At 45.1% G+C, this 13561-nt stretch overlaps 1 protein-coding gene across 1 annotated transcript; it reads left to right on the plus strand.

Moving 5' to 3' along the window:
- The first annotated feature begins 940 nt into the window (after positions 1-940).
- Positions 941-13292, plus strand: DLL4 (delta like canonical Notch ligand 4). Its single transcript, XM_067295558.1, has 11 exons — positions 941-1012; positions 1147-1410; positions 1974-2031; positions 3060-3329; positions 4662-4722; positions 4831-4961; positions 6391-6560; positions 7633-7852; positions 8315-9023; positions 9785-9893; positions 11445-13292. Exons 1-11 carry the CDS (start codon positions 959-961, stop codon positions 11448-11450), a joined length of 2052 nt encoding a protein of 683 aa, XP_067151659.1. The 5' UTR covers positions 941-958; the 3' UTR covers positions 11451-13292.
- The last annotated feature ends 269 nt before the right edge of the window (positions 13293-13561 follow it).

Raw genomic sequence — 13561 nt, forward strand, 5'->3', positions numbered from 1 at the left:
GGCCGTCCCGGCTGCTCTCTCGCCTCCCGTGCAAACTCCATTTCGCTTTTACTTTCTACCTGCCGTCAGCCCCCGCCGGGCAGGGCAGGGCAGGTCCCGCGGGGCGTCCGAGGGCCGGCCGAGGCGCCGCAGGGAGCAGCGCCGCGCTGCCCCGCGTCGCCCGCCCGGCTCCGGGGAAAAAGCGGGGTGAGCGTGGGCGGGGACGCGGCGCTAAGGGGGAAACGAGCGAACGAGCGAGCGAGCAAACAAACATGTTTTTAAACATTTCATCCTCTATTGTTCGGCCGCTCTGGAAAGCTGCTCTTTGGAGAGGCGTCTGATTTTCGAGGGAACTCTCCCAGTGTGAGTGCTGTAAATATCTCAACAGATGCTTGGCTTGTTCATAATCAGCTCGGCTCCTTGGTGGTCAGTGCAGCAGCAGCAGCGGCAGCAGGGTATTAATTCTGGATATGAGGGCTCTCCACAACATTTGGTTCTTTTTTCCAGAAAGGAAAGATGGAAAAGGGGAGGGATCGCCCGTGAGTCTGACTGACAGTTTACATAATGAGCTTGCGAGGATGCGAGGCAACTATATAAACAGCTCGAAGGGAAGCAAGTTTTCCATTTACTGAGCGCTGTTAGCACCAGTTAAAGGAGGAGCAGTTCAACACTAAGCACTCCCCTTTGCGTCTCTCACCAAATCCACCCGGCTTTGGAGTTTATAAAGGCGACTAAAGCAATCAGAGTTTGGTCGTTGGCTGCAGGATTAATTCCCAGAAGGGGACGTTTTAACACCTGGATTTTACCTTCCAATTTCTGCTGGTGCTCGGGGAATATTTGGAAGAGCAGGTTGCTCTAGGAGAATCGCCGTGACGCCTCTCTTTTCTCCATCAAGCGAGAAGCGCTTACTTGGACCATTTGAGGAATACAGGAGGAAAACTAAACCCACTAGGAACTGGAAGCCTTGAATAACACAAGGATGACAGCCTTGCGCATCTTTGGCTTGTCGTTTCTGTTAATGATTTTGCAGCAGGTAATCACGCATTGCCAAAAAAAAAAAAAAAAAAAAAGGTCGCTAAATGTAAAGTGGGTGATGGAAGCAAGTTTGCATGGCAAAGCCTGGGTAAGCTCTGATTTGGCTATTTTGTATGTCTCCCCTTTGTGCAGAGGGTGTCCGGCTCTGGCGTCTTCCAACTGGAGCTGCACGAGTTCGTGAATAGCCACGGGGCTCTGGCCAGCGGGAAGCCCTGCTCCCCCCACTGCAGGACCTTCTTTCGCGTTTGCTTGAAGCATTTTCAGGCAGTGGTCTCCCCGGGCTCCTGCACTTTCGGCAGCATCATCACCCCAGTTCTGGGAATAAACTCCTTCAGCATCAAGGATACAGAGAGATTTGACAGCCCCATTAAGTTACCCTTTAACTTCACGTGGCCGGTGAGATTCCACTTTAAACCTGATTGCAATTGTGGGGCAGGAGGGCGGCAGGGAAGGCTAATCACAGCGCGCTGTTAATCTGTAATGTAAACAAACTACTTTCGTCTTTAGACTTATTTCCAGAACTTCCTTTTGAAAAAAAAAAGCAACGAAAAGTGCATCAAGTCCAGGAGCACTTAGGAGAATAAATGTTAGTTAAACAGAGAGGGGAAAAAAAGTAAGCTGGGAAAACCTGCACTCTATAAAACTTGTGTAGAGAGAGGGGGAAGTGCCATTAAAAACAGAAACGAAATCTCTCCTTCCTCCCCCCGCTCCTTGCGCGGCGAGAGAAAAACGCTTTCCCAGGGGATGGGAAGCTCCGTTTCGGTGCCGCAGACAGAGTAACGCGATCCGCAATTAGGTTAATTAAAACGTGCGCCGAGGCGCGGGCAGCCCTGCTAGGGGGTGGTTTCCTGAGGCCGCCGCGCTGCCGGGCGCCGCCGGCGGGCCGGGGGCCGGGGCTCGGGGCCGGGGGTCGCGGCCGCAGCCCGGGCCGGGCCTCACGCTGGTTTTTCCGCCCGCAGGGGACCTTCTCGCTGATCATCCAGGCCTGGCACGCGCCCGCCAACTACCTGCCGGAAGGTGAATACGGCTCCGCGCTGCCCCTAGGGGGCGGCCGCGCCCCGGGAGCGCCGCGCCCCCCCCCCCAACCGCCCACCCGAAACGGTTAACGGCCGCCGCCGCCGCGCGGCCGCCGCGCGGCCGCCGCGCTGACCTCACCGCGCTCACATGTTTATACTATAATTTCAGGGCTAGCTTTATCCTCCCATCAGGAGCTAGTCCCTAAACGATATCCATCAGGGCCGCTTTGATTCTGTCCCCTACCTAATCTCCAACACAATTGCGTTTCCTCCGGTTTATTTTTGGCGTGGGAAAGAAAGGAGCTCTTTGGTGAGAAAACTACAAGGCTGCCAAAAAGTCCTGACTGCCTTTTCCTGTATTTTACACCTTTTTCAAATTCCGCCCTTTGGAAAGAAATAATGGCTTTGGGATGTTTTTCTGACATAGAGGAAAAGGATATTTCAACAGCAAAACAGTTCTCACTTTGAAAAGCTCTCTGCAAAGCCTCTTAAGGCCACGTTAATAGTCACTGATACTGGGGACCGCCGGGGCGATGTGGGACCTCGGCACTGGCGGGTTTCACTCGCACCAGCAGCACACTTGTGCCTCTCCACCCCCAACTGCGTGCCAGCGAGTGGCACAAGGCAGCCCATCTCCAGTTTTCCTCCCAATTTTCCTTTTTGATGCTCACAAGACAGCGTCGCTCACTGTTTTTACATATATGTGCATTGTGTGTGTGTGTGTGTGTTTGTATATATATATAGGCAAGAACGGCACCGTTTGGGGGAGCCGGATCCTGTTCCTAATTTCTGGCGATGGGGCGCCTGATTTTCGGTGGCGCTGGTGGCGGGATCGCTTCCTTTCCAAAGAACATACATACATACATACATACATACATATATATATATATATATATATATATACACACACACATACATATATATATATATATATTTGCTGTGGTGCGCGCACATTTTTGGGGGTGGGGGATGTCGCGGGCGGGCGGCGCGGGCCGCGCTGCCGCCTCTCACGCCGCTCTCTGGCTGCAGGCTCCCGGCCGCCGTCGGAGGACTGGCTCATCAGCCAGATGGCGATCCAGCGGTCGCTGGCGGTGGGCGAGGACTGGTCGCAGGACGTGCAGAGCAGCGCGCAGACCCAGCTGCGCTACTCCTACCGGGTGATCTGCAGCGAGAACTACTACGGCGAGAGCTGCTCCCGCCTCTGCAAGCGCCGCGACGACCGCTTCGGCCATTATGTCTGCGAGCCGGACGGCAGCCTCTCCTGCCTCCTCGGCTGGACTGGCGAGTACTGCACCGAGCGTAAGTGCCGCGCCGCGCTCGGCCCGGGGCCGCTGCCACCGCCTCGCGCCGCCTCGCAGGGGCCGCGCGGGGCGGGAGCCGTTGGGCGCGAGGCGGGGCGGGGGGGCGCCAACGGCTGCTGCGCGCCATGTCGGGGCTGAGGGCAGCAGGACCCCCTCGCGCTGCCGAGGGCCCTCCCGGTGGCGCCCCCCCCCCGGTCGCAGGTCCCCTCCAGCCTCCTCACAGCGTGGGCAAGCAGGGCCAGCAGGCCGGCCGGGTGCCCCCTCACCCGTGGGCCGGCCGGCCTCGAGGGGCAAAACACGGGCGTCTGGCCCCGACTGAGGCCATGAGGAACTCCCTGGGAGAGAGTCTGCGCCTCCTTCTGTCGCATATGTTAGGCCTAAAAACTAACCACTGCCCCAGCATATTAAAAACCATCACCTGCTTTGGTTTCTTTAGGTCCTTCCCTGTGCTAATTCAAGTGTTAGTCAGTTTGAGGTAGGAATACAACTCATCAGGTCTTTGAGGAAATGCATGCCCCCAAAACATCAGGGAGCTGTTTGATGAAAGCACTCAGAACCTGAAAGCTTGCCCCCTTTTCCAGTTATATCAGCAGGCCTGAGGCTGGTTTTAGCTGTCTTTGCTGTCTGTCCTTAAAATACTGTGGCTGCAACAACACTGGTAAGGTGCGTTGTACAGTCACATGGTAGCCACTGGGACCATGTTTTCCTCCTGACCTTTCTCCTCTGAGCCTGGAGAAGGAAGGAAAGTCGCACTCTGAGGACTTTGGCCCTTTCTGCTGCAAATACTAATGCCTTGCTTTTGTGCCTCACCTTCGTGAGCGACAGCAGTGAAGGGAGAGCTAGCAGACAAAGGGTCTTGGCTGATATCCCTGAATCAGTGGTATCTATTCCAAGTTAAAATGTTAGCAGCTTGCCCACACAAATACTTCCACCATTTCTACTGCCAGAGGAGATGGACAGGTGTTGCAATGTAGTAGTGGGAATTTTTAGCATAGGCTCAGGCTCCTCCTGTTGTTTTTTTTCAGGCTTTCGTTAGCACAGGCACAGCCGCCTTGTCTTGCTCCTTTTCTAGCAAGAATTGCAAGAGTTCATGTTTGTTGTGTAAACAGCAAAAACTAAAGGACAACTTGTCAAATGTTGGCTCTCCCTGTTCACTTCCTCCTGCTCCAGAACTCCCCATACTGAGAATTTTTAAAACAAAGCTTTGAAAGTGCAAAACAGGTTTTCAAAGTACTTTTTAAAATGCAGGCATTTCCCTTTTTAAAATTGTAGTCTATACTGCCACATGTATTTATCTAAACATTTCTGCTTTTTTATGTTCTCTTTACAGCCATCTGTCTGTCTGGATGTACTGAACAGAATGGATACTGTAACAAGCCTGGAGAGTGCATGTGAGTAGATGGCAATTGCAATCTGAACTTCAGTTAAAATGTCACCTTGTAATAGAAACTTCAGCTCTTTTCTGTGTCATTAATGTTTTAATTTGACTTTTCTTTTAGCTGTCGTCCTGGTTGGCAAGGCCGCTACTGTGATGAATGCATTCCACATATAGGCTGCCGCCACGGGACTTGTAAAACACAATGGCAGTGCATATGTGATGAAGGATGGGGTGGCCTCTTCTGTGATCAAGGTTAGTTCCAAAGGTTATGCTTACGGCTCTAGATTGGGGTATTCCTTGGTATTGGACTAAGGAATCTGTCCCATAGGATCTAGAACTAAATCTCCTCAAGGTACATGTTTATAGGCATCAGTTTGTACCAAGGCTTTCTTAGATAATAATTCTTATATTTTTAGCAATTTTAGCTGAAAACAAGCAAACCTTTTTGGTAGTTACTTTTTTTTTAATTGGAAAAAAATGGATGAAGTGTTGAACAGGCAAGTTTTCTGCCTGCTCAAGCTAAGTTTAATTTATTCCCTGTACAACTATAACAGTTTACCAAACAGTTTCCAGCAGCAGTAAACACCATCATTCGGGCCTTCCTTATTTTGCATACAAGGAAGTTAACTCATTTGATAAGTCTGGAGCATGAGAGAAAAATCATGTAAGCAAGAATGAAAAGTACAGGTTCCATTTTAAGGTACACCAGACCACTTCCACCTATTCAACCCACTGAATCACTGAACTGTAGCCAGCTGAGCAGTCATGTCCTCAAGGCCATATATGCACTGCTGGCACTGAGAGCATTAAGTACTCAAACCAAGTGTTTTCAAGACAGTTAAGGATTAAGATGGGGAAGTCTGAATAAGCAGGAAAAGTAAAGTTGCAGATTTTTTTCTGCTTGTAGTTATCTATTAACCAGTTGTATTCCAATTACTGTGGTATTTATAGTGCTTATAAAGATTTTCTGCTATGTCCTATGAACTTGTGTGCTTAACCTCTGTGTCAAATAGAAAGGAAAGGAAAAAGCACCATCAAGCTTGGCAGAGCATTTAGACAGTTTACTAACATTCATAACAAGAGAGCATCATAAATAAACAATAAAAAGTTTCTAATGTTTGTTTAAATCTCCAAGCCTAAACAGTTTTCTTTTATTTCCTCCCCACTTCCCAGAACATGCCTTGGAGCACACTTTTAAAGATGGGGTTTACTCTTTTAATACGTGACATGCTATGCACTAAGTGTGTCTAAGGCCACAGAGTACCTTTCAGAGAATGTACACGTATGAAGTACATTTTCCAACTTGATAGGTGGGCATCTAAATCCCATTACAGCTAATGGATTTATGCACACAAAAAGGGAGAGTATACTAAAGCACTAATAGACTTAAAAGTTTGCCAGGTCTCCCACAATTCAGAGTTTACTGTGTTGCTCTGGTGGACATAGAGGAATAACTAAAATTGATAATACACTGAAGCATCTGATTGTTATTGGTAATCTGAATAATAATCTCCGGTATTCCTATTGACAGTAAAAAGAAAGACTTCTTATTGAAAATTCTGTCCTTTTTGCTGACTAAAGCATTTCTGTTTCTACTTTCTGTGCTGTTCAAGCCTTGAAGAAATGAATGTCTTTTCCCAGCTGTCAAAGACTTTTCTCTAACATTTTCATATCTTTGCAGATCTGAACTATTGCACTCACCACAGACCATGCAAAAATGGAGCAACTTGCATGAACACTGGCCAGGGCAGTTACACATGTTCATGCAAACCTGGCTTTACTGGTGTTGACTGCGAACATGAGATCAGCGAGTGTGACAGCAACCCTTGCAGGAATGGTGGTAGTTGCACGGTAAGGGCATTTTAAATGTAAAGTCTTTGTGAGAAGCAAGCCCAAGTATACTTTTTCAGAAATGGTTTTGTAACAACGTAATGGGAATTTGATAGTACACAGGTTCATTACTGACGCTCACAACTATCATACTGAACCCTTCCCTAGAGGTGTCAGTGGAGGAAGCCTGTTACAGGAGGAGATGTATCATCTAGATCGGAACTAGTCAACTGATCCTTAGGTTTCTGTGGCAGCCATTATGAGATCTTGGCAAGATCTAAGGTTGGTGAGGGAGCAGAGCTGTAAAAAAATAAGCTTCCCAAACTGAGGTGCCTACAGAAATGCACTAAATTCACATTTTAAGAATAAATAAAAGAAAGCATCTGCTTTCTACTCTGGGAACATATCATCAGACAATATGAGGGCAATGAGCTGAAACATTTTCTGTGAAACAGGGTTCTGCATTTTTAGTTTTCTGCAGTCTAGTGTTTCAGTGTATTTTTCAGACCCATTCAGTGATTAACTCTATCTGTTGATAAAGATTGGTAGATTATAGACATCAAATGTAATATGATGCACGTTTTGATTAAAGCTAATGATGCAAGACCCTAGCTCTCTTCTCCCAAGGCTTTGGACATACTGTACCTGGAAAGAACAGAGGGTTTTGTTGTGCTCTAAGTGGTGGGACTTTTCCATGGCAAAGCAAAATCAGCTCTTGTAAGAAATGGGCTGTCATGCAGAAGACAAATGGCCAGATTACAGCTGTGTAGGGTGATACAAGCTATTCTGCTCTAGGGGGACCTGGGGGGTCCCATTAGACAGTGGTGGTGTTACTAATGTTTTGCCTACTTGGCTGTACTGCATCTGCTCTGTTATGTAGGTACACGATTACTCTTACGTGCTGAATATGGTCCATTCATGGCTCCATCCCTCACAGTCAAGCATTCAGATATTTACTCTGCAAATGTTGCTTTGGCCACATCTGAGTCTGAATGAGAAGGGGTAGAACAGCACTCACTGGCCAAAAAGAAACATGCAAGCAGCTATTATTTGGTGACAGCAAATAACAGTAGTCTCATGTTGTGTTTTACAGGATATGGAGAATGGTTATCACTGCCTGTGCCCACCTGGATACTATGGAACTCACTGTGAGCACAGTGCTTTGACATGTATAGATTCTCCATGTTTTAATGGTGGCACATGCTTGGAAAAAGAACAAGGGGCCAGCTACACTTGCCTTTGTCCTTTGGGCTTCACAGGGTCAAACTGTGAAAAAAAGGTAGACAGGTGCACAAGCAACCCGTGTGCAAACAGTAAGTCTTTTATCCAAAAATCTCATGCCTTTTTGACTTGTTCATGCTTTTCAGTGAAGAAGTGACAGAAATCCAATCTGACCTCGACTATTGCTATAATATATTAGTCCCTCTCCCCCACTGTATTCCATATCTACCCCAATTTTGCTCTCTTAGGAGGCTTTCATTGGCATTTTCTAGGCAGTAAAAAAAATGCACAAGGTTTATCATGGGATGGAAGAGATGGCAGAATTATGTAGATTAAATTAACTTTATTACATATTTGGAAGGGGCATCTTTTTAAGCCACAGTGATAAAATTAGGCAAGCTGGAAAGAACTTGCAGGTGCATTTGGTTGTTTTGTAAAATAATCTCCCTCTTCTTGAGGCAGTAAAATATGCTTACCAGGGAGAGGTTTAGGTTTCAGAGTGAAGTGCATCGCAGACTGATTTTTTTTCCCTTTTTTTTACTTTTTTTCCCCAGGCGGCAATTGCTTTTACCTGGGTCAGATTCGTGTGTGTCGTTGTCGGGCTGGTTTCTCTGGTCAGAAATGTGAGATAAACATCAATGATTGTGCCAGGAACCCATGTTCCAATGGGGGAACTTGCCATGACCTAATCAACGACTATACCTGCACGTGCTTGCCAGGCTATAGTGGCAGGAACTGTGACATCAAAACCAGAGATGAATGTGCTTCTGGGCCATGTGAGAATGGAGGCACATGCTACAGCGGACTTTATAGTGCCAACTTTGTCTGCTACTGTCCTTCTGGCTTCATGGGGAACCGTTGCGAGTTACCAGTTTATACAGTGCCTGTTACACTTCCTCCTAAACCAGTCCCCTGGATTGCTATATCCATGGGGGTGGGGCTGGTGGCTTTGCTCATATTGTTCTGCATGATAGCAATGGTCATCAGGCAGATGAGGATGCACCCAGAGCAGGACTTGGAGACAATGAACAACCTGTCTGACTTCCAGAAGGACAATCTCATTCCAGCTTCACAGCTCAAAAACACCAATAAAAATAAAGACCTCGAAGTGGACTGTGGGCTGGAAAAATCAAACTACAAACCCAAGAATCATAAACTGGACTATAATCTGGTAAAAGACCTGACAAGTAGAGGGACACAGGAGGATAAATATTACAAAAGTGAAAAGTGTCTAGGAGAAAAATCTCCCCTCCGACTAAACAGGTGAGAATGCAATCTTCTTTGTAGTCTTTTGTAAGCCTCCCCATCTTCCTACATGTCTAGAAACAAATGAGAAAATACAAAAAAAGGATTGATTCAGGAAGATAAAATACAAAACAAACAAGAACAAAGCTAGGAATCTTCATACTGGAGTAGGCACATGCATGCCATGGCCGAGTGGTATTCCAAGCTAAGTCAAACAATTGAACTGAGAGTTTGTGCAGGGTGTTGCTAGTATGGGTGAATGAGGGTGGCTGGCCCAGTGGTGAAACTAAGAAGTGTCTTTCCTTCCCCCAGTACATCATGGAGAGAAAACAACAGTAAGCCATACAGGCATTAAAAATAAGTATTTCAGTTATTAAGAAGGCAAAGTGAGCTACTTACTGAGAGAGGGATTGAATAAAAATAACTACTGTTGTCAAAAAGGAAAAAGGCAGGTATCCACTGGCTCCTCAATCTTCTGATCTGTGTACTGAAAGTCTTGTCTGAGTTCTGCTTGTGACTCTGTTATACTGAGGGATCTGAGGAGTAGATTTATTAGACTGGACATGTCAGAAGCATAGTAAGACAGTACCTATTCCTTACTTCCACTTTTCTAGTGTAATGTCCTGCCCATCATATAGAATACGTGAAACTTCATCCTCTGGCCTCCCCTCCCACACCTTCATGGCTCTCTCATTTCACCCTTCTATGTTCACAGAAGATTTCTAGAGCCAGGCATGTTTGAAGACAAATAACATTCTTTTCTCTCTGCCCTGTCTTAGTGAAAAGCCAGAGTGTAGGATATCAGCGATATGCTCTCCAAGGGATTCAATGTACCAGTCTGTCTTCGTGATAACAGAAGAAAGGAATGAGTGCATCATAGCCACAGAGGTAAGTACACAGCTCCCTAAAAACATACGTGGGCAGACATGAATTCACAAAGTAAAGGGGGCAAATTATCATTTAGAGTTACATCTGAGAAGGTAACTCTATTTCCAGGGATCACAGATACTTCCCAGCATTCACCTCTCCTCTTCTGTGGTGCACAAGAGTGCCAAAGCAAACAGAAAATACAGCAGGGAAAATAAATTAGCAGCTCTGATTTTATTAATCTAGGGGTTTTGAGTTTAGATAAATCAGTGGGAGATTAAAGCACTGAACATCAGCCCATAAAAATTCAGTGCAGTGTAGGATTATTTCCTCTTAAATAGGTAGTCAGCAAAAATGGGAGTAGTAAGAGTCTATAGACTCGTAGATTTAAAGCCAGAGTTTTCCCCATGACTACAACAGATAATCTGTGTTCTGTAGAAAGAGGTAAATCTGTAAATTTCCAGCAGAAGATGGAAGGTAACTGCATATGCTAATGGATAAGCATTACAACCATTTAGGGAGTTCATAAGAAGACATGGAAGGAAGTTCAGCCTCTTGGCCTTTAAGCTCCAGATGTGTGTTCATGGCTCCAACAGAAATTACCACTACTTTTTGTGGTACTGATAAACATGTCAAGATTTTGATGGTATTTTGAAAGGTTAGGGGACAATACAGAAAAACAGATTTTTTAGACAGGGCCTAGCATTGAACAATCCTAAGACTTCTAAAAGCAGCTTCTGAGGAACTGAGGACTTCCTGAAGAATTACTGACCTGCTGGAAAAAGCTCAATGTGAATTTAAATTCAATTTAACATCAGCTAATACCCTCTGATCCTAAGAAAGACCTGGGTTTGCTCTTTTTTTGACTGTCTCTTCCAGTGTAGCCATCTTTAGGACAAGTTTCAGGTAGTTTCAGGCTCCAGGAAAGAGGAGCTTGCTGTAACCTATAGCAGTGATCTGTGAACACAGCTCTGCAGGAATCTGTCTCCCTTGCCAGTGTGGATATCATATTTCTGCTTAAAGGCAAGCTGGAATACAACCAGCAATATTAACAGTTTAAGACTAACTGAAAGGATTTTTCAAAGATACAAATGACAGTTAGACACTTAATTCCCACTAACTGACCTAAATACCGTATGTTTCTTTGAAGATCTTACTGACCAAAGCCAGACTCCCAGGTTTACATCAGGCACCTCAAGAAGTATTCTTACTTTCAGGATTACTTCTTCCAACATCAGTCAGGTTTGATGCTTTTGAACACAAGCTATTTAACTATATCGTATGCCTGTTATGGAGACCTCATGTTAAGCACCCAGATTTGTAAGTTTTAGCCTAAATACTCTTTCCCCTCACACCAGGTCAAGAGGCTACTTGTCATACAGAAGAGTAGTTTGCTAGCCATTCTCTCTCTCTGGACCCCACCAAAAACTTTGAATACTGATAGTTAAGCTGCAGGAATGTTTGGCTTAAGTTACTTTGATTTGACATACTTGATTTATAATTTGTTAACTCTGCAGTACTCTGTACACTGTGCTTCCTTCCCATTTCTTGTATTATTTTACATCCCGACAGGTATAAGACTGAAGATCAGTCCATTTGCACCTCAGATTTGGTAATGCCAGTAGATGGACGTTCCTGCTGCATTGTTTACAATTCAGAACTGGATTGGACTGTTTTTTATTACATGCAACTTGCTGCTCTCAGGCGGAGGATGGAACTGGGTGAACTGGACAGACTGTGAATTTACCGAAAGATGCAATACACCTTTTTGTTCTTACTGCCCTTGTTTGAAGTTTGATACCAGAAATCTCATTGGTTATAGAAGAGGGGAGGCAGAGGGAAGAGAAAGGGGTTAAAAATGTTGTTGTTTTGATACATTTTTTAAAGATACTGAGGCCAGTTCCTCATGGACAGACCCGTGGCTTTCCAGAACTCTGATTATGGGAGGTGCCAGTAGATGAGGAGGCACTGAACTGTCACAGATGTTGCAACGGAAGGTGTGAAGAAAGACACATTGCTATGCAGATAATGAATACAGAATAAATGAGATCTCCATTTTTTCCGGGTTTAAAAGTGCCTAAAATGTGTCAAGAGCATCTTAAGGAGCCCAAACAGAGACTTGACTGCTCTATTTGCAGTTACCTGAACAGTATTGGGCAGGAGTGATTGACACTTCCTGCTATACATCTATTTGCATCTCCTCTCTCCTGCTGCATGTATTGGAGACAGTTCAATGGGTGAGAGGAGGAAGGAAAGAGGGATACAGAATTTACATTTCATCTCATTTGGTGATGCTTTGGAGAACTGATTGACCCAAGCCATGATATGGGACAGGATTTTCATGGATTTAAACCCCTGAGAAGGGAAAGGTGTGATAAGGAATGTCTACTGCCTCTTCCCTGTTATGAGGAGAGACATAATCCCAGCCTTACAAATGCGTTTAAAATCAATCAGCTTCTAGAACCTATATGGGCTGAGCTGTCTCAGCTGTTTTCATGTCCTTTGCACTACCAGTGATTGTGAATAGAAATTATGTTTTTCTTCTCCTCCCTCGTTCTCTCTCCCTCCCTTATTTCTTACACAAATTTGGGGGTTTATGTTGTGTTTCTGAATTAGGTGCCACCTTCTACTGCAAATAGTCTCAAAGTCACAGCTGTTACTTTCTGAAGGAGAAGAAATACTGTCATCCCCCTATTTGTCTGGTTGCAGAACTCCCACTTCTGTTGTTCCAAATGCCCAATAGAGAAGCATCCATGGAGAAGCCCTCTGCCACCACAAGTGGAGATTAGAGTGAGAAGGTTCTAGGCTTGTCCCAGTTCTTTCATACCTACCTGCCCACTGCTACAGGGAAAGGGGGAAGCCTGCCCCTGGAAACCAGAGGCATACCTAAACTATTTTCTTATATACATATTTACAGCAATAATATTGACACCCCCATGGAAAGTGCTGTGACACTGTAAAAAGATGAGACTTTGGGGTGTGGCAGAATGAGGAGGGAGGAAACAAGATTGCTTCAAAGAAACCTGGACCGTGCTATCTCTCGGACAGCGATAGTCCTGCCCTTGTAAATCCTGTCATTGGACTAGCCCATCTACTGCTTTGGACTGTGCAGACAAGGCCCTTTCATAATGTCCACTACTGACCTTCTGCTCTGACCATGTCGGACCATTTTGAAGATGACCTTCAGAAATCAATAATATGGGTTTTAGTTTGTCTGTCTGTAGTTTATTTTGAAGTCTAGTATTTCAGTAATTTAAAAAAATCAGAAGCACTGAACTTTCTACGTTTTATAACATTATTTTGTATATAATGTATATTTATAATCAAAACAGAAGTGTAAATATGTTTATTACTTCTCATGTAATGTTTTTAATGTGATGACAAAGTTTGAATTTTATTTTTTTTTTCCAAACAATGAAAATACTTTCCTGCTACTATGAAGTTTATTGTGGTTTGTCCTTTTACAGTTCAGGTTCCATGATTCTGTGACAGCCTGGGTTACCTGAAACTTCAGACGTGAGCTTGTCTGCTCACTGTTAGCAGCCCTACATTTGCATTTTGCAAACCAACCTGCTTTAGGCTGCTTTTATAACCATTAATTCATGTCAACAAAGTTGTTCAGCTGAGTGACATTCATCTGACAGAAAAGTTATACATATTTATTTTGTGTTATATAATATTTAAATAAT

The sequence above is a fragment of the Apteryx mantelli genome, chromosome 4, assembly GCF_036417845.1.
Source record: "Apteryx mantelli isolate bAptMan1 chromosome 4, bAptMan1.hap1, whole genome shotgun sequence".
In the NCBI taxonomy this organism is placed as follows: Eukaryota; Metazoa; Chordata; class Aves; order Apterygiformes; family Apterygidae; genus Apteryx; species Apteryx mantelli.

What these genes read in the sequence shown, in the direction of transcription:
- DLL4 (XM_067295558.1), top strand. Translation starts at nt 959, where the DNA reads ATGACAGCCTTGCGCATCTTTGGCTTGTCGTTTCTGTTAATGATTTTG. An exon ending in GGAATGGTGGTAGTTGCACG is followed by an intron (nt 6,561 to 7,632) that starts GTAAGGGCATTT and finishes TGTGTTTTACAG; the next exon opens with GATATGGAGAATGGTTATCA. An exon ending in TCTCCCCTCCGACTAAACAG is followed by an intron (nt 9,024 to 9,784) that starts GTGAGAATGCAA and finishes GCCCTGTCTTAG; the next exon opens with TGAAAAGCCAGAGTGTAGGA.